General features: G+C 35.6%; 1 protein-coding gene across 2 annotated transcripts in view; it reads left to right on the top strand.

Annotated features, from left to right (window-relative positions):
• The window catches only part of EFHC2 (EF-hand domain containing 2), a 257,613-nt gene that overhangs the window by 125,212 nt on the left and 105,272 nt on the right, over positions 1 to 27,129 (top strand). For both annotated transcript variants that reach the window (XM_027875591.1, XM_027875590.1), the window contains exons 5-7: positions 6,388 to 6,639; positions 8,628 to 8,738; positions 9,104 to 9,242. In XM_027875591.1, coding sequence (XP_027731392.1) covers positions 6,388 to 6,639; positions 8,628 to 8,738; positions 9,104 to 9,242 — 502 coding nt within the window. The remainder of the gene's footprint in view (positions 1 to 6,387; positions 6,640 to 8,627; positions 8,739 to 9,103; positions 9,243 to 27,129) is intronic.

Here is a 27,129-nt window from a genome sequence, read left to right as displayed (position 1 = left end):
AGGTTCAATTTTCATTTGCATTTATAAATTCAGACTTAACATGTGATCTCACAGTTTGAGGTATGTAGATAGGAGGTAAAAAAAACCCCCCAATGCTCATGCAGAGAGGCTTTTGCCTCCGTCTATATCCCAGACCTTCTGTGGCCCTTCCATACTTTTATGAGTGTGGTTGGGGAGAATCCCAATCAGTTGTACCTTCTGGAAAAGAAATAGGAAGGAAGGGTATTCATTCTCTATTGTGGAATTATGGAATAAAAGGGAAATCACCTTTTTTGGTTCACCAGGCCACTAAAATTCACAAAAGCTGGTGGTCTTTTCTTCTCAAGGGTTCTGGTCCTTATCTCTGTTCCAGAATTAGGATCTCTTCTCATGGCACCACAGCTTGTTACTGACATTCCTGGGAAGGTTTGTACATTTGCGTAAGGCCAATCCCAGTGTCTCCTATACCCTCCCCTTCTCCTCTCTCCTCTCCAGATGACAAGGTTAGTAGAAAGAAAATAGGAAGCAAAAAGCAAAGGCCACAAAATAGATCATCATTTATCTTATTATATACTTCCTGATCATGATCCCTGGATGAAGAGGAGACTAGTAGTACATTTCCCATTGATGGAGAATCCTGGGATCATGTCAGAAAACTTTCTGTCTCTTTTTTTTAAAGCAAGTTTTATTGATGTCTTCTGTGATTTTAAAAAATTCATTATAATTATCCCTAGTGTCCCTCCCTTTCCCAGAAAGCTATCCCATAGAATATACAGTACTTTTTAAAGAGAAAAAAAATTATCACAACTGATCAGTATATTGAAAAAGTTTAAAATCATGTGCAATGTGTAACACCTGTGGACTTCCCATCGTTACAAAGGAGTGGGTTGAGGATATACTCTCATATCTCTTCATTTGAGTCATGCTTGATCTTTATAATTTTGTTACATTCACTTTTGATTTTTTTGTTGTGTGGGTTTTCTTTCCATTTACATTATTGTGGTCATTATGTAGATTGTTTTCTTGGCACTGCCTGCTTAACTCTGCATCAGGTCATAAAGATCTTTCCATGCTTTTCTGTATTCATCACATTTGTCATTTCAGAAAGCCCAGAAATATCCATTGCATCCACATACCACCATCTTTTTAGCCATTTTGCAGTCAATGGGCGTCTACTCCGTATCCAATTCTTTGCTTTCACAAAAAGTACTGCTGTGTGTCTTTAAGGCAGCTAGGTAGGGCAATGGATAGAATGCTGGAGCTGAAGTCAGGAAAACAAATTCAAATCCTCACCCACTTGCTAGCTAGATAGCACTGGGCGTGTTACAACCTCAGTCTGCCCTAGTTTCCTCGTCTATAAAATGGGCATCACTTACCTCCCAGAATTGTTGTGAGAATAAAATGAGATCATATCTGTAAAGTGCTTTTACAAACCCCCTTATAGCACTATCTAAATGCTTAGAGTAAAGGAGATGATGATGATGGTACTGATCTTTTCCCATGAATCATCTTCCTGGGTTCAGAGAAAAACAAAATTTAACGAGATGAAAGGACAAGCACAGGTTACAAAGGTGTTATGTGTATTGGCCGGACAACCCCATTTCTTATTTGCTCCAGCTAAATGAGATTTTAATATTGTTTCAACTGTGTCTTGAGTTACTTCCTCAAATTGCATTTGAAGGTTGAGTCACCAAGTGGTGACTGATTACACTCAAGGTTGTGCTGGTATGTAACCTTGTGGGGCCATCTTTGTATTCAGGTGACTGTCTCTCCAAATCTATCTCTCTTAAGTGTATTTGTTCCTGGCTTGGTGCACTGTCAGTTACTGGTCCAGCTACTCTGGGGATATGGTCAATGGAGTAAGGGGAATGGAAAGAGTAGTATAAAATTTCCTCTTTGGTCACACTTCACCTTCCTGACCTCTGGTACCAGTGCGATGGTCTACCTTTATAAAGCACTCCCAAACTTGAAATCTCCCATGCTAGACTGGTCACCTCCTCATTTCTTGTTTTTATATATAGGCCTAAGGGGTAGGATTGATCCTTTCAGCTAAAAGAATTTTACCCTGATAGAGTGATCAGAGCTTTTGAATCTTGTTTTCACATAACAACTTAATTGTGAATGACTATCATAGTTCTGAGGTTGTGGTAAAATTCCTTAATAACTACTACTATGTGATTACTTGATTGATTCTTTTAATCAAAGGGGTGTTCATATCTGACAAAGGTATTCAGGGCATTGGTGCATCTTGTTTATATATTGATACCTCATCTTGTCCTCATATTAATTGCATTAATTGAGGTGAGGGGTGGAACCTACCTCCTTAAAATATACTTAAATTAGATTTCCCCTTTTAGTTCCACATCCTGGGATCCTATGTCCCTCTTTCTATCTCCCCCCTCCCCAAGGAAGGTTTGTCATCATTTTCTGTAAAGCACCCCTTCATAGACTTGAATGAACTTCCAGAAGTTTCTTTTTCCCAGACTGCAGCAATTTCTATTCCTTAGAGGTTTTATTTGTCTACTCTGTATTTTTCTCTTTGGCTTTCTTCTTAAATTATCGAGTCCAGATCTGGGCACTGTTTAATCTGATTAGTGTTAAATACAATGAGAAAATTAAATTGAAGTTCCTACATAATATAAATTTTATGCATTCTGTCAACTTAAAAAAATTCATTGTTGACTCATATTCAACACATACCCAGGTGTGTGCTGGTAAATATTTAACAACTGGCTTGGGGGTTGGGGGGAGGAAATGTACACAGGACACACTTTTAAGTTTCATCTGCATCATTAACATTTTCCCCATCACTTTCTCGAACCTAGAGACAATCAACAAAATAAATCACAGCCTGATTTACAGTATTGGCTGATTTGAGGTATAAATGCTCATGCTGAAAATTTAGCAATCAGCTCCAGCACAAATGTGCTTATACTTAATATATGGGTCCTTTTTGTGACAGGGTTCCAATTAGCAGAGGGAGATTTGTGTGTTTAACCTGTCAAAAAGTAGTTTGTTTTTTATTTTCCTAAAGTGTCTGGGTCTAATGATATTTTGTGTAGATCAATTTTAACTTGATCTTTTGAGGTGCTGGCTTTTACTTTTCCCCCATAGCTCTTATTTTCCTGAAACTTAGGAAATAATGAGCCAAATTCTTTAAAAATTTTCAAGCTAGTGGTCATTATGGTGGGGGGGGGGGGTGATTTGAAAGACTGGGGAGAATTAGTGGAGCAAGAGAATTAGTGTGTCCTCCAGGAGCAACTGGGGACACAGTGCTGGACTTAACATCAGGAAAGCCTGAATTCTTGGACATTCAACACTTAACCTCTCTCAGTCTTATTTTCCCCATCTGCAAAATGCAAATAATAATAGCACCTCCCTCTCAGGGTGGTTGTGGGCTCTGAACTAAATAAATCTAACCACAAAATAAACAAGAAGTTAAGGAGGTGAATAGAATATTAGAAAAGTTAAGTATGGCAGACCTCTGGAGAAAATTGAATTGGGATAGAAAGGAGTATACTTTTTTCTTAGTGGTACATGGCACATACACAAAAATTGACCATGTACTAAGGCATAAAAACCTCAGAATCCAATGCAGAAAGGCAGAAATACTAAATGCATCCTCTTCAGATCATGATGCAGTAAAAATTATATGTAATAAAGGGCCATGGAAAGGTCGACTAAAAAATAATTGGAAACTAAATAATTTAATCCTAAAAAATGATTGGGTCAAACAACAAATCACAGAAACAATCAATAACTTCATTCAGGAGGATGACAATAATGAGACAATATACCAAAACTTATGGGATACAGCGAAAGCAGTTCTTAGGGGAAGTTTTATATCTCTAAATACTTACGTGAATAAAACAGAAAGAAGAGATAAATGAATTGGGCATGCAACTAAAAAAAACTAGAAAAGGAACAAATTAAAAATCCTCAATTAAACACCAAATTAGAAATACTGAAAACAAAAGAAGAGATTAATAAAATTGAAATTAAGAAAACTATTGAACTAATAAATAAAACTAAGAGCTGGTTTTATGAAAAAAAATAATAAAATACATAAACCTTTGGTTAACTTAATAAAAAAAAAAAAGAAAGAAGAAAACCAAATTACCAGTATCAGAAATGAAAAGGGTGAATCCACCACCAAGGAAGAAGAAATTAAAACAATGATTAGGAACTATTTTGCCCAACTGTATGCCAATAAATTTGACAATCTTAGTGAAATGGATGAATATTTACAAAAATATAAATTGCCCAGATTAACAGAAGAAGAAGTAAAATACCTAAATAACCCCATCTCAGAAAAAGAAATTGAACAAACCTGTCCAGGGCCAAATGGATTTACAAGCGAATTTTATCAAACATTTAAAGAACAATTAATTCCAATACTATACAGACTATTTGGGAAAATAGGCGAAGAAGAAGTCTTGCCAAATTCTTTTTATGATACCAATATGGTGCTGATATCTAAACTAGGAAGAGTCAAAACAGAGAAAGAAAATTATAAACCAATTTCCCTGGTGAATATAGATGCAAAAATTTTGAATAAAATATTAGCAAATAGATTACAACAACTTATCACAAGAATAATACACTATGATTAGATAGTATTTATACCAGGAATGCAGGTTTGGTTCAGTATTAGGAAAACTATCAGAGTGGTTGTGGGAATTAAATGAGATAACATATGTAAAGAGCTTTGTTAACCTTAAGGGGAGCTATTATATCGTATCTGATTTGAAACCAGCTATTTCTGTCAGCCAAGGGAATGTCAGAGGTGGTGTTGCTTATGAACAGGGGTGAAAGCAGGGGTGGAACTAGGAAGTAAGTGTGAGACTTAGCTGCACACCACTTAGTTCTGTAAAGTTCCTTCATGTCTAAGCAGGGGCCAGGACATAGGTCATATCAATGAAGCTGTCTTACGGGGGAGCCCAGCCACAGACTACCTACAGGACATTTTCTGAGACAGGATAAATGTTTCTCTAGGTCAAGTGTTCTTAGCTTTGTGTGTGTGTGTGTGTGTGTGTGTGTGTTTGTATGTGTGTCACAGACCACTTTGGCTATCTAGTGAATCCTCTATGGTCCCTTTCTTAGGACATAATATAAAATTCATATGATTACAAAAAAACCCAATCATATTGAAATATCATTTGTAATCTATTATCTACCTATCTATCAATCTATCTATCAATCTGTCTATCTATCTACTTATCTATCTGCTTACCTATTTATATTTTAAAGTTTATGAACCCAGGTAAGAACCCCTGCTCTAGAGAGGGAATTTACAGGTAAAGTGCAAGATATATATCATAAGATTGTCTTTACTCCAGTATTTTTCTGATGGGAATTTTTGTAAGGGAACAGTCAAACCCAGTGTACCTGTGCTGATGATGAGAATGTAAAAGAACTAGTAATATTCCATTTCTCTAGGCTGATTCTGATTTGCTTTGTCTGCACTGTTTCTCCCAGTCCTGTTACATAGAGCAACTGAACGGTCCCCATGGCACTGATGAGAGCCTTGCTGGTTCAGGGAGCTGGTGGAGGATGGGAGGAGAGGAGAGCAGCAGGATTGGCACACAGGAAGTCCTTGTGTAGGCACAATCATCATGCACGTCAGCTAGGATGAGCAGTAGGGTCGCTAGTGGGTCAGTAGGGTCCCTGCCAGAAGCAGGGTCCAAATCAAGAAGCATCGCAAAGTCCAAGGCAGCTAAAGGAGAGGCAAAGGCCAAGCTTTGGGCTTCAGTATGCAATATGGTATTGGGCTTGACAAAAAGCTCCCTCAGTTTATTCAGCTCTTATGTTCTGTGGACACACAAACATGCATGTACACACACGTTTTTATGCCCAACAACCTGTGGTCAGCTCCACACACCATTTACCATTAAATTCTCTTCATTGCTTTCACTGTTGCCTTTTTTTCCCCTCTGTTTTATGGTCTGTATTCTCCAATGCAACAACCATGACATTATGGTGGCAGGTGCAAGTGAAATTCCAGTAGACAAATAACCCAAAGTATTATTTTTAAGTAAGGAAAAACATAGAATGTTTTTATTTTCCCTCAAGAGTTATTATCTTTATGATATATCTTTGGGATGAGCAGGAAGCATGTAAAGATAGGAATGTCCTTTTGCCAAAGGACAAATAAGAATTATTTAAGGTCTTAGAAATTTATGTTTTTAAAAATGTTTCAGAAGTTTATTTCAAAGAACTTTCAACAACAGACACTTCAAAAGCATGCCTGGCTTTATTTTATGAGGAGTTTTGTTTTTAAAGTGAGGTAAAGTTGTTTGAAATTCCTTAGAACATTCTAGGGGAGAAGATGCATTTGTGTTCTTTGGGTGCCTGCAGTTCAGGATAAACATGTAAGACCATGCTTATTCATCTCTCCTTGCCTCGTAGACTTTAGACCGCATGAACCCCTTCCGTCCTTATGAGCGCTTTGATACCCTGAGACAATTCCTGGAGCACGACGGGCATGTTTTGCGTTTTTACTGCTTGTGGGATGACTCAGAATCAATGTTTGGTGACCCCAGAGAACTTGTTCTTCACTACTTTTTGTCTGACGATACCATTGAAGTCAAAGAAGTGATACCAGCCAACTCAGGCAGGGATGCTGTTCCATTGTTCCTTAATAGGAGAAAGCTACCCAAGGTAAAAATAAAAAATAAAAAAAATCAGACGAAATTGGAGTTTGCTTTTCTACCTTAAAGACTTGACTCATTATTTCAATTGTCATCTGTTATGAACATGATGACAGTTACCATGCATTAGCCAGAGTGTTGAAATCACTGTAATTGTCTGAACTTCATTCCACATTCATCTTTGGGTACAATACAGGTTACAAAGAATGTGAAAAATTGGAGTCTGAGAATACTGAGTTTAAAGGGCAGCAAGGGTAGAATTCAGGTTCAGGGAAATTTATAGACCTTTTTTTTTAAAAAAACATGCAGCTTTTTTTTTTTTTTTATCATAGGTTTATATAACAAAACAAGTAGAATTCAAAGGTATTTTCCCAAACCATAGTAATTTAAGGCCAATTTATGACTCAACAACATTTATCTGCACTTGACATTTACAATTCCTCTACAGGGATTACATGCCATCATCCATGTAGGCTCAGATTTAACCATTTTGGGGGGAATTGGCCTATTACTTACTGTCTAGTTACTAATCAGTGATTTTTAGTTGGCTTTTGAGGACAAAAGTGGTACTGAGCACTCAATTCAATCAAAGTGACCGAGCTAATTTGTGCATGAGAATAGAGGTCTAGAAGCTTTGTCACCATACTTCTAAAACCTGGGTAATTTTATTTCACAGTTGAGGTTTACTGTAATAACCACATATTTTAAGATCCATCAGAAACAAAAACTAGTCTCTTCTTCTAGAGGAACCTCTGAGCTGAGAGCCACTGGCCACATGGGTAACTTTCATTAGCTTGCAGTAGGAAGGGAGACTTTGCTTTTGACTGCAGACTCTTAGCCAACACGCAGCACATGTTTGTACCTGGGACATCAATACATATGCCAGTGCACCTTACTTTAAAAACTAATGGTGTCAGGGGAAATACATATACAGAGTATTCTATATGTACTTTTTATATAGGGATAAGGACTGGACTTACAATTTAATTGATATAGGGAACTCCCAGAGGAGGAAATTCTCTGTATTAAGGCTGATTAGTACTTTTCCTACAAGTTATAGTCTTAAAGAGTTGCTCAGAGCTTTGATAAATCAATGATTTGCCCAGGATTATACAACCAGTAGGTAGAACAGGTAGGTCTAGAACCTAGGTCTTCCAGGGTCCAAGGCCAGCTCTGTATCCATCATGCCATGTTTCTTTATGCTTTTTATATAATGATCTAAAAAGTATTTGTATCCCCAGTGCCTAGAGTAGGTGCTTAATAAATGCTTGTTGATTGTTTAATTGATTGATGATGTCATAGAAATAAAAAAATTAATACTGGCCAGCTCAGGAGTAGAGGGATGTGGACAATTTACATACATACATACACATATATATCTATTATATATATATATATAATACACATTTACATATATTTATTATTTTATATATTTAATTTCCTATTTTAATTATTATTTCATGTATATGCATATATGAAATTAAATATATGATATATAAAATAATATATTAAACATATTGGATAGATAGATGGACATACGTATGCATCTATGTCTGCCACCAAAGTCATCTTCCAGTGCTTCTCCTCTTTTCTAATATCTTATGCCCATGGGTCCTGTACGTCTGGCAGCTCTTATGTGTGATGAGTTCTGAGAAGAGAAGAATCCTAAAAGGCTAAGGAGATGAGGCTTGGGGAAGGTTTCATCAAAGATGGAAGATTTGCTGGGTTTGGAAGGGGATCTTTATTTATACTTTATTTAGAGAATAAAGGTGAGACAGGAAAGGGGGAACAGAGTGAGACCCAACCTAAGAGAAGGCATAGAAATGGAACCATTTTACAAAATGCCTACCTCCGCCTTGGTCAAAAAGAAAAAGCAATTCAAAGTACATTTTCTGCTTGTGGTAGCTGGGTTACTTACATTCACCATCTTTGTGTTCCAAGGCCAACACATCTTTAGTACCTCTTCTTACTCACTTACTTGCTTTTCCTTTTTGTTAGTTTGCTCCAACTGGAATATATCATCCTGGCCAAATCACAGATCGAACAATTCTCAATGTTTTTGGAGGATTGGTGGGAAATCGAGGCCGATGTCTATTGGATAATTGTAAGGTGAGAGAATTATAGAATTTACTTTTCTGTAAAACCGCAGAACTGATAAAATATATTGATGCTTTCTTATAATGCTTCTCTAGAACCTTTTATTGATCGATAGTTAAATATTAGCAGAAAATAGGATTTTGTCACTTTGTTACATTAGAGTATTAGAATCTTAGAGCTACATGAATTGTATTTGAAAGTATTTATCAATGTAAGGTTGTGGAGATATTTTTAAATGCCACTATTTAAAATGTTACACATTATTTTGGTTTTGAAATTAGATATATTGATTTATATGATTTATTTTTTTCTTTGGGAGCTATCATGTTATTTTGATGTTTCTGGCTGTACCTTACTTTGTTTTATTTATTTTTTAGACAGGAGCATTGAAACAGGAATTTTACAAAGCCGAAGATCTGAAAATAGGCGCAATAATTAATATTTGGGGGAGAAAAGTACTGCTTTGTGATTGTGATGAATTTACGAAGCAATATTATAAGACTAAATATGGAGTTGGTAAGTGACAGATACATAATGTATTTTTTCCAATGGTAGATATTATTTGAAAAATCCTTTTTCTAGAAAAGGTTTTCTTTTGTGAGTTTAAAATTCTGAATATGCAAGGTAAGGTATTATGTTGAGATAATTGAAACAGAAAGCTAAGTACAGTTCTTTTCACTGACTGTCTTGCATCTCATTGTGAATGTGATGATTGGGATTTAATATGTAGTTTACTTTCTTCTGTCTGTGCTAGTGACTGCAAACATGTCCTCTTATATGTTTCCATTAAAAAAAAATTCCAAACTTGTCTTAAAGGTGCACAATTAAAAAAAAATGTTTAATGATGTCTTCTGCCATTTCCAAGTTAAAATGTAGTAGTCAAATGAAATCATACCTTCTTTAGATTAAGCAATGGAAAATGTTGAGACTTAAGCTTTACCTGTAAAGAGCAAAGTGATATGGAGATGTGTGTCAGCTCCTTGATTAATTTGATCGACATAGATGCCAAGCACAACAGAAAACCTGGATTACAATCCTGGCTCTGCCATTTTGCTACTTATAAAAAAATCATAAGCAAATCACTTCACCCCTCTGGCTTCAGTTTGCTTGCATTTGTATGTTTAAATAAACAATTTCTGTGTAGGGAGGTAAACATCTTATGGGCCTCACTAAGACTTAAACTTTGTGGTTACCTTGAAAAGAGAAAAGATGAAAATACATTTTACCTTTTTTGGGGGGAGGGGATGAGATCAGTCAGTCAATCAACAAGCATTTTAAAAGCACCTACTATGTGTCAGGCATTGGGGATACAATTATGAAAGTAAAAATACCTTTCTCAAGAAGCTCACAATCTACTTTCTATTTTCTGACCCTGTCTGGGATTACAGCAGAAGAATAGGAATACTACAACCATGCTTGGCATCCCACATAGCTCTTCACATACTTGATATAAATCAATCTCTAAGCCTTCTCTTAGGCTAAACATCCCTACTTCTTTCAACAGATTCTCACGTGGCAGTGGTTTATAGTCCCCTAAGAATCATGGCTGCTCTACTTTGGGTACATTGGAACTTATTAACGTCCTATCTCAAATGTGTTGTACTAAAATGAACACAATACTCCAAATGTGGTCTGACCAAGGAGATAGACTATCATGTCACTCAGTTTGGGCACTATATGGATCATTTAATGTACCTCAGTACTGAGTCAGGGCTTTTATTTGGTTGGCTTTGCTTCTCTGTTGTACTGTTGATTCAGGTTCAAGTTGTAATACAGTACATACATAGCCACAGGAATGGCTGTCTAGCCATATCTCTCCTGCGTACTTGATGCCATGAACCTAAGAAAAGGGCTTTGCAATTCAATCTTATTGGATCTGGCGCATCATGTTAGCTTACTGAAAACTTTTTGGACATCAGGTACTTTAGCTAATCCTTCCAAGTTTGAGTCATCTGCAGATTTGATGAACATGGCGTTTCTTCCCTTATTCATGTCACCAAAAATAATATTAAGCAGCAAATGGAAAAGGATGCATCCTGGGGAAAAGTACTGGAGACCTTCTCCCAAGTTGACATTGACCCCTTAATCACTACTCTATGGGTTTTGTCATTCATCCTGTATTGTCATCTAACCTATTTATTTTTTATCTTGTCCATACTGATAGCAGGAAATACTTTTTCAAATGCTTTGATGAAAACCTAGTATACTGTAGTGATATGCAAATTAACTGGATCAAAGTAAAATAATTAAGTTTATTGTCATACAATAAATTTTATAACTTTTTACATTTGAAAAAAAAACTTTTTACTTTTATTTTCAGTTTCATATTCTCTCTCTCTTTCCTTCCACCCCTCCCCCATCCATTGAGAAGGCAAGAGATATGATACCTACTATACATATACAGTCATGCAAAATATTTCCACAATGTTATGCATGTTCTGGGGGTGGGGTGGGGGAAGTAAAACAAAGAAAGGAAAAAATATACTTCAAATTTGCACTACCTGGAGATGAACAATATTTTATATTTATATCATGAGTCCTTTGGAGTTGTGGTGGCTCATTGTATTGATCAGAGTTACCAAGTTACAGTTGATTTTCCTTACAATATTGCTGTTACTATGTAGATTGCTCTCCTAGTTCTACTCACTTCACTTTGCATCAGTTCATATAAGACTTCCCAGGTTTTTCTGAAATTATGCCCTCCATTATTTCTCACAGCACAGTAGGATTAATGTGGCCCCATTTCTTAACCTTTTTTTTTTTGTGATATGAGGCATGGTACAAGCTCATGTAGCATTCCATCTCCATTTGAGAATTATTATAATTCAAGACCATTTCTTCGTGTCAAGATACAAGTATATTTATCAGAATTGATAATTTCCTCCATGTGGTCAAAACTTCCTGGCTTGCTGTAAGTAATAAATCCCTATAGAATTTTTGGGTGGATGCTTTATGGTCAGATGAAAATACTCAGATTTTACAGACTAATCTGTACTTCTTCTGACATTGATTTTGGTATATTCTTGAATGAAAAAATGAATTTTATCATTAAAATTACCTTGTCCCAGTCTTAAGTACTTCTGTCTTTATATTTTATTTTTTGTCTGACACGTAATTTTTTCATGATATGTTAGCTTTTAAAAAAAAACAAAACAAAATATGTCTTCTCACTGTTCAGCTTCCTTTATACCACATTATAGAGGAATCAGTAATAATTCCTTCAGCTGTCACATCCCTCTGAATATTTTTGCTTCGAATAGCTTTGCTTCTTTTCTGAGAAGTGACATGGCTGTTTCACGGCATTTGTTTTTCAGCGCTTGGTATTGTTATTTGCTTTGAACTTGGTGCCACTGATTCTAGTTCATCATAGGCTTGAATGAGCCTTAAAACATTTGATTTTAATCACACCAATAGCCACTACAATATCTCTAACAGGCACTGAAGTATGCTCTTTAAGAGTTACAACTTATACATGTTTTTTGTAGTAATATCCATTCTTTAAAACTACATAATTAATAACACAACAAAAGAGAGCAATGAAGGTGGAGAAACCAGCTAGTTGACTCAGTGGAATCTGGAAGATCTGAGTTTAAATCCAACCTTAGACACTTACTAGCCATGTGTCCTAGCCCAAGTCACTTAACCTTTGTCTGCCCTAGTTTCCTCATCTATAAAATGGGGGTATTAATAAGCATCTACTTCCCAGAGTTGTTGTGAGAACCAAATAAAATAATATTTGTGAAGTGCTTAGCTCAGTGGCTGGTACATATCAAGTGCTATATAAATGTTGGCTATTATTTTTATTATTAATTCAGTTTTACCCAGTTAAAGGTAAATGTTTTAATTCAGTAAAAGTACATATGAATAATCATTGCTATTACAAAATGAAATCATATTAAAATTATTGTTTGTTCCAAATAATTTGCCCTCTGCCTTTGATTTCCCAGTGTAGTCAGTAATTGTCAAAAAAGAAATGAAGCCTTTTAAAAAATATTTAATTTACTTTGAAGTCAAATACTAAAACTTAAATACACAGTAAGAAAAGAAAAAGAAACATTATAAACTCAAATACTAAAAGTTAAATACAAAATAAGAAAAGAAAAAAAAAGCATTGTCATGTGCACAGAAGAATGTAAGAGAAGATTCAAAATATACAACAATAAATTTCCATGTCAAGAAAACCTGTATAATAAATACTACACATTGTGTTCTGAGCTGTCCATCTTTTCTTTGCTTCCTTGTAAGTTTTCTTTTGTTCTCTGCTGTGCACATTTTACTTTATTCTTTTTACCTCCTTTTTCCCCCCCATCCTCCAAAAAGGCTACAATTAAGTGCAGATAGATAAACATACATATACATATAGAAACATGGATGCACATATACATATGTACACACACATCCACAAACATATATACACATATACATATATACATACATTTACATATATACATGTACTTAGATATCTATAATCATACTCATATATATGTACATGTACATCAATATGCATCTATGTAAGACTGTGATATATTTGTTTGTTCTCTGTTTTTCTGAGGTGGATTATGTATTCCTTCATATGTCTGAGTCTTTTCATATTTTTCTAAGTCCACCAACTCATCGTTTCCTATACAACAGCAATATTCCAACCTTATACTGTCTGATTATTTTAAATAATCTAAAATAATATTAATATTGTTTACATATTGTCTAGTTTCCCCTTTTTTCTTCTTTATGAAACCATTTTTTGTGAAAGTTAAGCTGCCTCTTAGTGATCATCATTTTCCTCTCTAAATGCTCATGAATCATTCTTTTAATACTATATTTCAGAATTTTATCAAGAATTGAAGTCAGGATTTCTTCTTCTTTTTCTTTTTCTTCTTCTCCTTCTTCTTTTTCTTCTTCTTCTTCTCCTTCTCCTCCTCTTCGTCGTCCTTCTCATCCTCCTCCTTCTCCTTCTGCTCCTTCTCTTCCTCCTTGTTTTCCTCTTCCTTCTTCCTTTCCTTATTTCCTTCTTTCCTTCCTTCCTTCCTGAAGCATTTTTCCATCTCATTTTGGGCAAACATATTGTTACAATTTCATTACTGAGACTATTCTAATTCTCTTATGCTAGTTCCTCTGATAGAATTTTAGGGCCAATGAGCCTACTATCCTTTATCTGATGTCTTTAAAATCCAATCTCCCCAAATTTAGGGTATCAGACTTGACTAGCTTCGCTTTTTGTCTCTATCATAAATTTTAAGAGGTAGTGGATCTTTGCCATTATTACTTCAGCAGTCACTTCCTTCTTAGTGTACACAACCTGGTAAAAATAGCATTTTTTTTTTTTTGCTTCCACCATTTGAAGAAATCAGTTATCATTAAGGCAGGTCAAGAATTTTTCAGCTGTTCAGCTTTTCCTAGAGAAAGAGATCCAAAAAATAACTGGTAGTTAAAAGTCCACCATCTCAACTAAAGCATGCTATTATGCCAAGCTTGCAACCTTTTTTTTTAAAATAAGTTTTGTAGTTTCTTTTTCTATTTATACCACTGCCACTTCTTGTTAATTCCTTCATGATACCAATCATTTAACCTTTCCTTGTAACAGAAAAGAGCATTCAAGTAAAGCCAAGTGACACAGCAACTACTTTCAGTGTAGACTGCATTTTACATGCAAAGTTACCTCTTGTCTAAAGAAAGGAGAGACAAATGTGTTACCTATTGGTACTCTAGGAACAAGGCATTCATTATGATTCATGAGGGTTCCAATGCTTCTTGTTTTTAATCATTGTGGATATTGTGATGGACTTCCTTCACTCTGCATCACTTTGTGTCTTTCCATCTTATGCTGAATCCCTCATATTCGTCATATATTATGATCCAATAATATTCTGTTGCATTCATATATGACAGCTTATATGGCTATACCATAATTGATAATCAACCCATTTTATTTCAAGTTTTTTACTATCTCAAAGAATGTTGCTATGGATATATTTAGGACCTTTCTGTCATTGATCTTTTTGGTATACAGGCTTACTTTGTTTTATTGCACTTTGCTTTAGCTTTATTGTATTTTGTAGAAATTGTATTTTTTACAAATTGAAGATTTATGGCAACCCTGTGTTAAGCCAGTCTATTGATGCCATTTTTCCAGTATTAGGATATGCTCGCGTTGTATCTCTGTGTCATATTTTAGTAATTCTTGAAATATCTCAAACTTTTTCATGATTATAACATTTGTTATGGTGATCTTTGATGTTACTATTGAAATTATTTTGGGGTGCCAGGAACCATGCCTATAGAAGACCATAAATTTAATTGATAAATATTGTATGTTTTCTGACTGCTCCCCCGAGCAAGGGTTCCCCCATCTCTGTCCCTCTCCTTCAGCCTCTCTATTCCCTGAAGCACGGCAATATTGAAATTAGGCCAATTCAGAACCCTACTTTGGCCTTTAAGTGTTCAAGTGAAAGCGTCAATAGATACTGCAAACTTCATTGTTGAGTTAGGTTTAAGAAATTCACATAGCCACCCCAACCTTTAGCAACCACCACCCTGATCAGGTATCAGTCATCAACATAGAAGCAAGACCTTCCACCAGCAAAAAGATTATGACTCGCTAACGGCTCAGGTGATGGTTAGCATTTGTTAGCAATAAAGCGTTTTTTAATTAAGGTATGTACATTTTTAGACATAATGCTATTGTACAATTAATAGACTATAATATAGTGTAACCATAACTTTTATGTGCATTGGAAAACAAAAAAAATTCATGTGACTTCATCAAATTTGCTTTATTGTGGTGGTCTGGAACTGAATCCTTAATACCTCCAAGGTATGCCTATACCAGCACAGAGACTGCTGGAGTATAGGCTTTGAGCAATGTAGTAACTTGTCTCACAAAATTTGAAATTTATTTCCAGAATGGTTGGAATAATTGCTTGTGATATATTTCCTAAATCATGTACAGGGAATAGTTGCAGGCTAGTTTGGCTGAAATGGAAAGTGTATGAAGGAGAATAATATGAAGTAGACTCGGAGACATAGCTGGGAACCAAAATGTGAAGGGCCAGGTGGAAATTTCTAATTTATTCTAGTGCAATTCTAGTATAACCACTGAAGATTTTTGTAACATGTTTAAATCTGTGTTTTAGTAATATTAATTTGTCAGTAATGTGGAGGTAGTTACAGAGAGAGAAGAGTCCCAGATTATAGGGTTTTACAGTAGTCTAGACCAGAAATGATGAGGCCCTGAACCAGGGGAGAGAACATGTGAATGTAGAAAATGGAACAGATATGAGAAAAGTGGAGGTAGGATTAACACTTGGCAACTGATTAAAAATAGGGATTGAAGGAGAGAGAAACAGAAAGGATGACTTCAGGATTGAAAACTGAGATGACTAGAGCTGTGATGTGTGGTGTCATCACTAGAAAGTTTGGAGGAAGGAGATGGGTTTGAGTTCCATATTGAGTTTGAGATAATATATGCAGGTGGAGATGGCCAACAGGTAATGCATTACTGGGTTCAAGAGAGAGATGACATTTATTTGTAAATACACAAACATACACACACACATATAAATATGCATATATATGTATACATGTATTATATATGCACATGTATGTCCTTAATCTCTGCCTATTTTTATATGAGCTTACAGATGATAATTTGAACTGAAGGGATCTGATCATATGACCAAGGAGAAGACTACAGAAAGCAAAGAGAAGAGTATCTATGATAATATCTTAGGGGGATGCCCTATTTGATAGGGATGTTTAGAAAAAGAATGGTGATTTAATAAAAGAGACTAAGAAGGGTCAGAGAAGAGCAAAACTAAGAAAGAGCAGTGTCACAGAAGGCAAAGGAGAGCTTATGGATGATAGAGTGTGCAAAAGTGTTCAAAGCTGCTGAAAGGTTGTTTAATCATGCATAGAGAACTAAAACCAGGGTTTTTATTATTAGCTCTGTTCTTGGGCCTTGTGAATTACTGGTCTTCTCTACGGATACTCTACCATTGGATTATGTACAACTCTCCATAGTCTCCATTTCAGCAGATATACGTGGGCAGTTTTTCCCCACCTCTCCCTCTGTTTTCAGCATAAAACCTTCTCATTCAGATTATCAAGTGTTCAAGCCCTCATTTGGTAACTCTCTCTCTGTCTAAGGGATCATCATTCCTGTATTTAAAACTGTGGTCCAGAAATCTAAATCCTGTTCTCAGATACCACCCTTTAACCATATGTTCACTTCATTAGCTAGATGCAGAGGAAAACCAGATATTCATTGTTATTATTTAAGGGACTAGATCTACCTTCAAATTACCCTAGATATGCTAAGTAGAATTTGATTCTTCATAATTTTATTTATGAGTCAAAACATTTTTATTGACCTCAGCACAGACTAAAAAAGTGATTCACCTCTTTCTTTGTGTAGATGTGTTCCTAAAAATAAAGATCATCATCCTTGCAGAATAGGTTCTTGATATGGGGCTACAACTTGAAGGAGCCATATTGAATCTTTATGTTAAATTATTTAATTTGGTTTAAATTGTCCATTTTTTATAATTTAGAGGTTTTTTTGAGAATTTAAAAATTAGTGATTTTGTTGCCTTTAAAATTATGTTTTATATAAATTATATGTAAAAATTATATATTACATATACATACATATACACATATATATAATTATATATATAGTTATTGGATTAAGGTAGCAAGTTCAAAGTCCCTGTGAACCATTTAAATGTGAACATTAGAGTTTGTGATTTCTTGCTAGAGGTTTCTTTTTCTATTCATATAAATTATTTTTGTCACAAAATACAATGTAGCTCAAAGGCCATGAACATAAGCAGAAAATGAAAAAAAAAAGTGTTTCTTATTGTTACATTGACTATTTCACATTTCAAATAACATTAAAATATCACACTTAATAATTTTAATTATTTAATTTTTTGAGCATTAACAAGGTACTAGGTCTAACTAATAATAGAAAATATTATATATAATAGAAGTAAGTTATTTTTACTCTGGAAATCCTTATGTTTACTTTCCTTAGTTTATAGTGTGGTCAAATTGATAAAACCATTAATTCCTATTCATATTTTTTCCTGACATTCATATTTTCTTAGTAGAGTTACCCATTTGGTCCTGATCAACTCAGAACTGACAGGTTTTATTATCTCTCTCCAATTCCCTTCAACCGCAAACCAGTACAATAGTCTACAGATAATTTCCCTGCCACCTTCTACTACCTCATGCCCCTTATCTCAATGAAATCCTGGTTTTCTTTCATCACTCCTATCTAGCACCACAGAAAATAGCACTTCCTGTCAATCATTAGAGGCAGAAGCCAACACAAATGTAGGCAGCTAGCACCATTCAGTCCTTTCCCAACATGGTACAGGAGCAAAATTTCAGAATGCTAATAGGAGCAACATTCATTCATGTGTTTGTTCATTTATACAATGAGCATTTTATTAAGCTCTTATGAGGGAATGTTAGTTTTGTGTTATCCTAAAACATCCCCCAACCATCTTTTTTGTTGGTGGTGGTGTTGAGAAAAGCCAGAAAAACCAAGAGAAGGAAAAGAGATTCAAGAAGAGACTGGGAATAGGGAAAAGGGAACTCTATGACAGAGAAATTTAGAGCTAGAAAGGGAGTTTTCAGAGTTTATGGAATGGATACATCTAATCAGACCCCTGAAAATCTGCTGTATTTTTAAAGATTCCCCAGAGAATAAAATTGCATATGGCACTGCCTCACTCCTTACCCTAGTATCGTTGCCTAGTGTTTAACAGAATCTGTTGTTAAGAAATCTTCCTTTTTGTCTATCTCCAGTCTCATGCTCCATTCTAGGACATTTTCTTCCTTCCTTCGTTCCTTCGTTCTTTCCTTCCTTCCTTCCTTCCTTCCTTCTTTCTTTCTTTCTTTCTTTCTTTTTTCTCCTTTCAGTGTGAATGGAGAACTTTCAGTGACTTTCAGCGTGTGGAGTCAGGAGAAGAATGGAAAGGATCTATCTGTCTTTCTTATTAAATGATTCCTATGATATGATTTAGGCAATAGAGTAAATAATTCTTTGTAATCAAAGCAATAGGCATCTTGGTTGAAATGGTCTACTTATGAATGGCTGAGCAAGTTATATGGTATATGATTGTGATGGAATACTATTGTGCTATAAAAAATGACAAGCAGAATGTTTTCAGAAAAACCTGAAAAGACTTACATAAACTGATGCAAAGTGAATTGACTAGAACCAGGAGAACATTGTGCATGGTAACAGCAATATTGTATGATGATCAGCTGTGAATGACTTAGCTATTCTCAGCAATACAATGATCTAAAACAATTCTGAAGGACATATGATAAAAAATGATATTCACCACTAGAGAAATAATTGATGGAGTTTGAATGCAGATTAAAGCATATTTTTTTAAACTTTATTTTTCTTTATTTTTGTCAATGTTTTTTCTACAACATGACTAATATGGAAATATGTTTTGCATGACAGTGCAAGTATAGCCTATATCAAATTGCTTACCTTCCCAGTGAGGAGAATAGGGAAGGAGGGAAGTAGAGAATTTGGAACTCAAAATTTAAAAAAAAAAAATATTAAAAAGTTTTACATGTGATTGGGAAAAAATAAATATTTTAAAATTAAAAAACAAAACAAAACAGAAAAAGGTTTATCCATGATTTTCTGCCTTTGGATTTAGCTCCTCAATTCTCAGAGCTTAGCATAGTGCCTGACACATAGTAAGCATTTAATAAATGTTTATTGACTGGCCTGACTGACATGACTTTCTTACTCAACTCATATAGTAAGAAAACCATTAAGGCTGTTTTCATAAATGCTTGAATAGGTCAGTTAAATAGAGTTGTATGGCACATGTAGAAAAATTATAGCAATCTCTGAGCTTTTCATGCTAGAAACAAGAAATGTAGAATAAGATTATGCTCAGGTATGGGCTGGACTAGATCAGAGTTTCTTCACCTGGTGTCTGTCCATGGTTAGAATTCAGGGGGTTCATGAACTTGGATTGCAAAAAAAAAATCTTTATTTCAATATTCTTGCATTCTATGTGTTTAAAAACATTATTCTGAGAAAGCTAGAGATTATGTAAGAGTAGAACTTTTACTTTAACCAAATCAATAATTTATACAAGAGAAATGGTGTAAGAGATATGTATGATCAGAAATAAATTCAGGCTGGTTGTGGGACAAAAAGGAGAGACAACAGATAACTAGCCCAAGTGGCACATTGAGTACTTGGAAAATTTTAAAAGAATCAGAGGAAGACCTCCAGTATGTTAAGTGGATTCTTTATGAGGGCTTAGTGAAAAAACTGGGAAAAGAATCACAGAGGTTACAAAGGTTTGGAGAGGGGCACATGCTGTAATAGTGAAGCAAGTACTCACAGTTAAGAAGTCATGGATCCATCAAGTAATGCACAAATAACAACAAAAAAGAATTATCAAATTGATTATAATATAATTACAGCATGTGTAGTGAAAAGATCCCTGAACAGAAAGCCTTGAATTCTAGTCTCAACAGTGCCACCAATTTGAACAAATCCTCTAACCTCTCTAGGCATCAGTTGGCTTATCTGTAAAATGGGAGATTTAGAGTTGATAATCTCTAGGGTCCCTTTCAGCTCCAAAATTCTGTGATTGTGTGGTCCAGAGGAAGAATAAAAAGCATTTTATCATGTGGAGCCAAGATGGCAGAGTACAGGCAGCAACCCAGCTGAACTCTCCCAACTTTCCCCTCCAAATAACTTTAAAATAGCTGCTTATATCAAATTTTGAAGTGGCACAGCCCGCAAAAGGTCAGGATAAGATATCTTTACAGGTTAAAAAATGTAGAAGGTCGAAGGAGAGATCTACAATATCCCAGAGTGGAGGGCAGCCCATAGCATGGCAGCAGCGCAAGAGGTAGGCCTTAGTGGTGGCCATGACGATGGTAGTAGCAGCCACGGATTCGGGAGCTTAGAGACAGTAAGAGAGTCAGACAACTGGTAAGAATGAGATTACAGGGGACCCTTTGCCGAAACTCGCCGTAGCTGGCACTGATTAGCAGCTCTATTGCCCGTAAGCAGTTCTAGGTTTCAGTTTCAGAGTGGAGAGGAGTGCTTGCAGGTGATGGAAACAAGAGTCCTGGTCACAGAACTAACGAAAAGAGGAGCAGTGGCATTTGTGGCTACAGGAGAGCAAAGGACGTGGTCACAGTTCCAGGGCCAAGAGGAGCACTAGTGCTTGCAGCTGCAAGCTTTTCCTCGGTAGAGACCAGAACACAGACCAAGAGAGCAGTGACCGCACTTCTCCCTAGATCACATTACCTTGGAAGCACCAAAAGCTTTCAAATCCATAGAACTAACTCTGAAAATAGCAGCATGAAAAAGCCTAAAGCTTAGGACAGGTGAGCAGAGCCCAACTTTAACATAAAGTTCAAAGTCAATAGTCTGGAAAAATGAGCAAATAACAACAAAAAAGAACTTAACCATAAAAAAAAAGCTACTTTGGTGGCAGGGAAGACGAAGACATAAACTCAGATGACAATAATGTGAATACAGCTACACTCAACTCCCCCCCCAAAGAAAAATGCAAATTGGGCACAAGCCCAACTAGAATTCCTGGAAGAGTTAAAGAAAGACATAAGAGTGGCAGAAGAAAACTTGGGAAAAGAAATGAGAGTGATGCACAAAAATTATGAAAAGAGAATTAACAGCTTGGCTTAAAAAATAAAAAGGCCCCAAAATACTAAAGAAAATAATACTTTAGAAACAGAATTGGCCTAATGATAAAAGAGGCACAAAAGCTCACTGAAGATTCTTAATTCTTTAGAAATTAGAATTGGACAAGTGGAAATAATGTTTCCATGTGACATAAGAAACAATAAAACAAAGTGAAAAGAATGAAAAAATAGAAAAAATGCAAAATATTGGAAAAACAACTGACCTGGAAAATAGATTGAAGAGAGATAATTTAAGAATTATTGGACTACCTGAAAGCCATGATAAAAAGATCCTAGATATCATATTTCAAGAAACTATAAAGGAAAACTGCCTGGTATCTTAGATACAGAGGGTAAAATAGAAATTGAAAAAATGCACCAATCACCTCCTGAAAGAGATTCCAAATTGAAAACTCTTAGGAATATTATGGTCAAATTCCAGATCTCCCAGGTCAAGCAGAAAATGCTGTGAGCAACCAGAAAAAAGCAGTGGAGCCACAGCCAGAGTCACACAAGATTTAGCAGCTTTCATGATTAAGGAGTGGAGGACTTGGAATATGATATTCCAGAAGGCAAAGGTGATGTAACTCCTATGAACTTTATCATTATGAGGGCAGTTAGAAGGAGTCTATATGGATAGAGGGCATGAGTGTGAGTTGATTATGCTGGGATGATATAAAAAAAATGTGAAGGGATGAGAAAGAGGGATGCCCTGGGAGAAGGGGGAAGGGAGAGGTAGAGTAAAGAACATTTTTCTCATGTAAAAGAGGCACACAAGGAAGAGCTTTTATAGTACAGGAGAAATGGAGGGTGGGTGGGCAATACCTGAACATCCCTCTCGTTCGATTTAGTTCAGAGAGGAAAGAATATGTGTGTGTGTGTGTGTGTGTGTGTGTGTGTGTGTGTATGCTATGTTACACATACACACAGTTGTATATAGAAATCTACCCTACCTAGTAATAGGTAAGGGACTAAGTAATAGGGAATAATATAGTAATATAATATTATTAATAAAATAACATAATAATATAGTAATAAGTAATAGGGAAATAGGAAGGGAAGAAGATAAGATATGGAGGGAGGATGATAAAAGAGAGAGCAGATTGAGGAGGCAGTGATAAGACATAAAGACATTTGAAGAGGAACATGAAAAAGAGAGAGAAGGATAAACAGAACAAAATCCAATGGAGGAAGTACACAATTAGTAATCGTAACTGTAAATGAGATGAACTCATCCATAAAATGGAAGTAGATAATAGAACAGATTAGAAACCAGTATCCAACAATATGTTGTTTATAAGAGATACACTTGAAATAGAAAGACACAGACAGAGTTAAAATAAAAGGCAGGAGTGGAATCTATTATACTTCAGTGAAAGCAAAAAAAGGCAGGTAGCAATCATGATCTCAGACAAAGCGAAGGCTGAAATAGAGCTAATTTTAAAAGATAATCAGGGAAACTACATTTTGATAAAAGATACCATAGACAATAAAGTAATATAAAAAAATTTTTTTACAGCAGGTTTCTCTGATAAAAGCCTCATTTCTCAAATATATAGAGAACTGAGTCAATTTTATAAAGATAAGAGCCATTTCATAATTGGTAAATGATCCAAGGATATGAACAGGCAGATTCAAAAGAAGACATTAAAAGTATGAAAAAATGCTCTGAATCACTATTGACTAGAAAAATGCAAATTAAAACAATTCTGAGGTACCACTTCACACTTACCAGAAATGACAAATGCTGGAGGGGATGAGGGAAAATAAGTACACTAATAGACTGTTGGTGGAGTTATGAATTGCCTCAACCATTCTGGACAACAATTTGGAACTATGCCTAAAGGGCTATAAAAACTGTGACCCAACAATACCACTACTAGGTCTGTATCTTACAGAGATCAAAGGAAAAGGATAATGACCTACATGTGAAAAATATTTATAGCAGCTCTTTTTTTGTGGTGGCAAAGAATCAGAAATTGAGGGAATACTCATTAGTTGTGGAACAGCTGAACAAATTGTGGAGTATAATTGTGATGGAGCACTATTGTGCTATAAAATGACATGGGAGATTGTTTCATAATAAAAACATGGCAAGATCTGTATGAACTGATTCAAAGTGAAGAACTGGGAGATCATTGTGCATAATAACAGCAATGTTGTAATGATGATCAACTGTGAAGAACGTGGCTAGTTTAATCAATACTATAATCCAAGACAGTCTCAGGGGACTCCTGATGATAAAGTTCTGTTAACCTCCAGAGAGAGAACTGATGAAATCTGAGTGCAAATTGAAATATAATTTTCTCACTTTATTTTTTGTTTTTTTCCCATATATAACTAATATTGAAATATGTTTTGCATAATTTCATATGTATAATTGATATCATTTTGATTGCCTTCTCAGTGAATGGAGGAGGGCTGGGAGGAAGAGTTTAGATTTAAAATTAAAAAGAAAAGAATGCTAAAAATAATAAATATTAAAAAAATTAAAAAGAAAAATAAAAGTATTTTTATCATGGTTCCATATTAGACATTTCTTGAATTTTGAAGGCATTTCCTACCAGCTGTCCCTGCTGGAATTGGACAGCCAAAGATCATTGGGGAAGGGTTATTAGGCTTGTACCTGGTCTAAAATTTGTTTTGGAAAAAGATTTAGCAAATATGTAAAGACATCTTTAACTTTAAAAAGTTCTTATTAAAATCTCCATAAGTATGGAGGTATCAAAGCATTTAGGGCTCTAGTATCTAGTAGAACTTTGCTCCAGTAGAATGGCTCTAAGGAAAAATTAAGTAATTGTGGATGTTGCTGAAATTGTATTTGGAAGGGTAAGGTGCCAAAGCTTGGAAACTTGAATTTTATGGCAATACAAAATGGGATCTTGGTTGTTCATATGAGATCTCGTAGCTTTGTGAATTTATTAGAGTTTCTTAGGGAAATGCAGGTTAAGACTGCACTCTTTGGGCCAAAAATATTAAAATATAAATATGATATGAGAAATCAGAGCAGTAAAATGAAACCCCTTCCTCACTGTGGGGGCACTAGGTGGCACTGTTGGAGTGCAAGAAAGTACTAAACAATGTTCTTTAGGTTGCGTAAATACTGCTGCAAAGAAACTGTGGTTGAGAAAATAACCTGTTACAAAACTCATTATTCTTTTGGAGTTATAAAATGCATGTTTGATTAGGTTGCAATTCAGCCCATAGCCCTCCCAGGGTCCGGAGTGCTGTGTATTGTGTTGGAGAGTATACCTTCTGTTATTATCGGGGACTGTGTTTTTTGTAACTCATTTCCTACAAACCATGATGAATTTCTAGCCATTTCATCCCCCACTCTAAAGGTGTTCTCCTAGAAACAATGGTCCAAAACAATACTTGTGTGAGTGTGTGTGTGTGTGTGTGTGTGTGTGTGTGTGTGAGAGAGAGAGAGAGAGAGAGAGAATTAGTAATAATTCTTGCCATAGTGATATTGCTTTTTGTCAAAGGTATCCTTGTGTAATTATGTAAGCAGAAAAAATTTAACTTTCCTGCTAGCTCAACATGAAATAGCAGCAGGGCGAGCTCCAAGGTTTACCCACCCCCAATCTCCCCTAAGCTTTAATATTTCATCGTACTTTCCCTCAAATACTGAAAATTCACTTGTGTAAACTTTTTTTTTTCTTTCGTCAGAGTTCTGACATGAATAGTAAAAGTTCAACACATACCTGTATAAAAGGGAAAACGGCTGCTCCATTGTTTTTACTTGGAGCAACCTGACCCTCTTAATAGGCAATTAGTGACAGGTCAAAAGCCTTCCTCTTTACAGCTTTCCAACCTTCCCCACAAAAAGGTATAGCTTGTCTATGAGACTCACCAGTCGCTTTTACAGTATGCTAGGGACATAAATATTATGCATTTAATTGTCCCTGCTGGCAGCTCCCTGTAGGGGTGAGCCGGGGGAAAATGCGAGGTGGTTCTTTCCTTTTGCCTTCCTCTTGCCAACGTGTCTTGTATAAACAGTTTCTGTTAGTGGAGGGATGGGATGGTGCTTAAGGAGATTTCAAACACAGGACACTGGTATGAGAGAAACAGAAATAGAAGATGAAAAAAAAATCTGTTCCAAAGTTATAAATGGCCCCTAACTTTTGTACTTTTGATCTGTAGTGATAGATCTATTAAAAAAACTGTCTACTAAAAAGATTGCCTTGGGTAAAAAAAAAAACAAAAAACAAAAAACTTGAAGTATCTACTTTATAGAAGTATGTGTTCAAACTCTACTATTCTTTATCAGAACTTTGACAAAGAAAGAGGGAAAATTTACATGAATGAATACCCTCTCAGTAATTATTGCCGGAAGGAATTATAAAATATTAAAATTTAGGAAAGGCTTAGAATGAGCAGTGTTTTAGAAAAATAGCATGCCCACCACCCTTCTGTGGTAGGCGTAACAATGTGGATAAAACCCAATAGGCAACCCTACCATCACCTCTTTACCACTTAATAGCGATATAACTGTGTCCATGTTTTCACTGTCTACCTCCTATAGTGGTTGTGAGAAAAGCATCAAGTGCTACGTGAATATGCACAGTATTATTACCTTCTATTTATTTAAATAAGTATTTACATTTTAGACATATTGTGCAGATAATTGCCTAAAAGTTGTCTGACCATGAAAAAATATTACCAATTCACTCTCTTCTTCTTCCCTCTCAATCCTGCCCTCTCCCGCTGACTAAGAACAAATAAATGAAAACAGCATTATATACCACTCGACACAAACTCATTTATTTTGGGAGAGCAAGCAGCTGGCTGTTTTCAAACTTAAAAAAATCCATTACGTCTTAGTATAATTGCCGCACAATTTTGAAGTTGTTTTAATTTTAAGGTAATTTTTAGGGGGGAATGCAGTGTGGCAGTTTACATGAAGAAAGAGGTCTTTTAGTAGTGAAATAAAATGGTAAATTAAGACATTGTTTTCTTCCAAACTTCCCTTATTACTGTCTTATCTAATAATATGTTCAATAATTTAATAATAATTCTCTAATAATATATTTAATTATATATGAATGTTATAATTACAAAATGTAATTCACACACACACACACACACACACACACACTGCCCAGACTACATTAACCTTGAGACTTCACCCTTACTTTCCCGACATATCCAATCAATTGCCAAATCTTATTGTTTAATGACCATACAATTCTCATATATGCTCTCTCCTCTCCATTCATATAGCCACCACCCTGGTTCAGGCCTTCATCACCTCTCACTCAGGACTATTGTAATAACCTAATTGGTCCTCTGCCTCATCTCTCTCCACTGCAATCCATCATCCACACAGTTGCCAAAGTGATTTTTCTGAAGTGCTGGCCTGGCTATGTCCAAGGCCCTCCACCCTCAAAAAATTTAGTGGAGCACTATTTTAGGATCAAATATATCTCTGGCATTTAAACATCTTTATACCTGGCCCTTTCCTATCTTTCCAGGCTTTTTACACTTTACCTGCTTTCTCCCCGCCCTACAAGTCAGCCATACCAGCTTGTGTGCTGTTTCTCATATTACCATCTCCTCTTTTGTCCCAGTTTTGTACTTTATGCCTTCTAGCCTGGAAAACTCTCCCTTTTCACCTCTGACTTTAAGAATCTTTGGCATCCTTTACAATTCTGCTCCAATGCTGCTGTCTGCAGGAAGTCTTTCCGAGGCCCCCAGC

The sequence above is a fragment of the Vombatus ursinus genome, unplaced genomic scaffold (assembly GCF_900497805.2).
Source record: "Vombatus ursinus unplaced genomic scaffold, bare-nosed wombat genome assembly UNPS02014809.1, whole genome shotgun sequence".
NCBI classification, from domain to species: domain Eukaryota; kingdom Metazoa; phylum Chordata; class Mammalia; order Diprotodontia; family Vombatidae; genus Vombatus; species Vombatus ursinus.
This window is presented reverse-complemented; position numbering and strand designations above follow the sequence as displayed.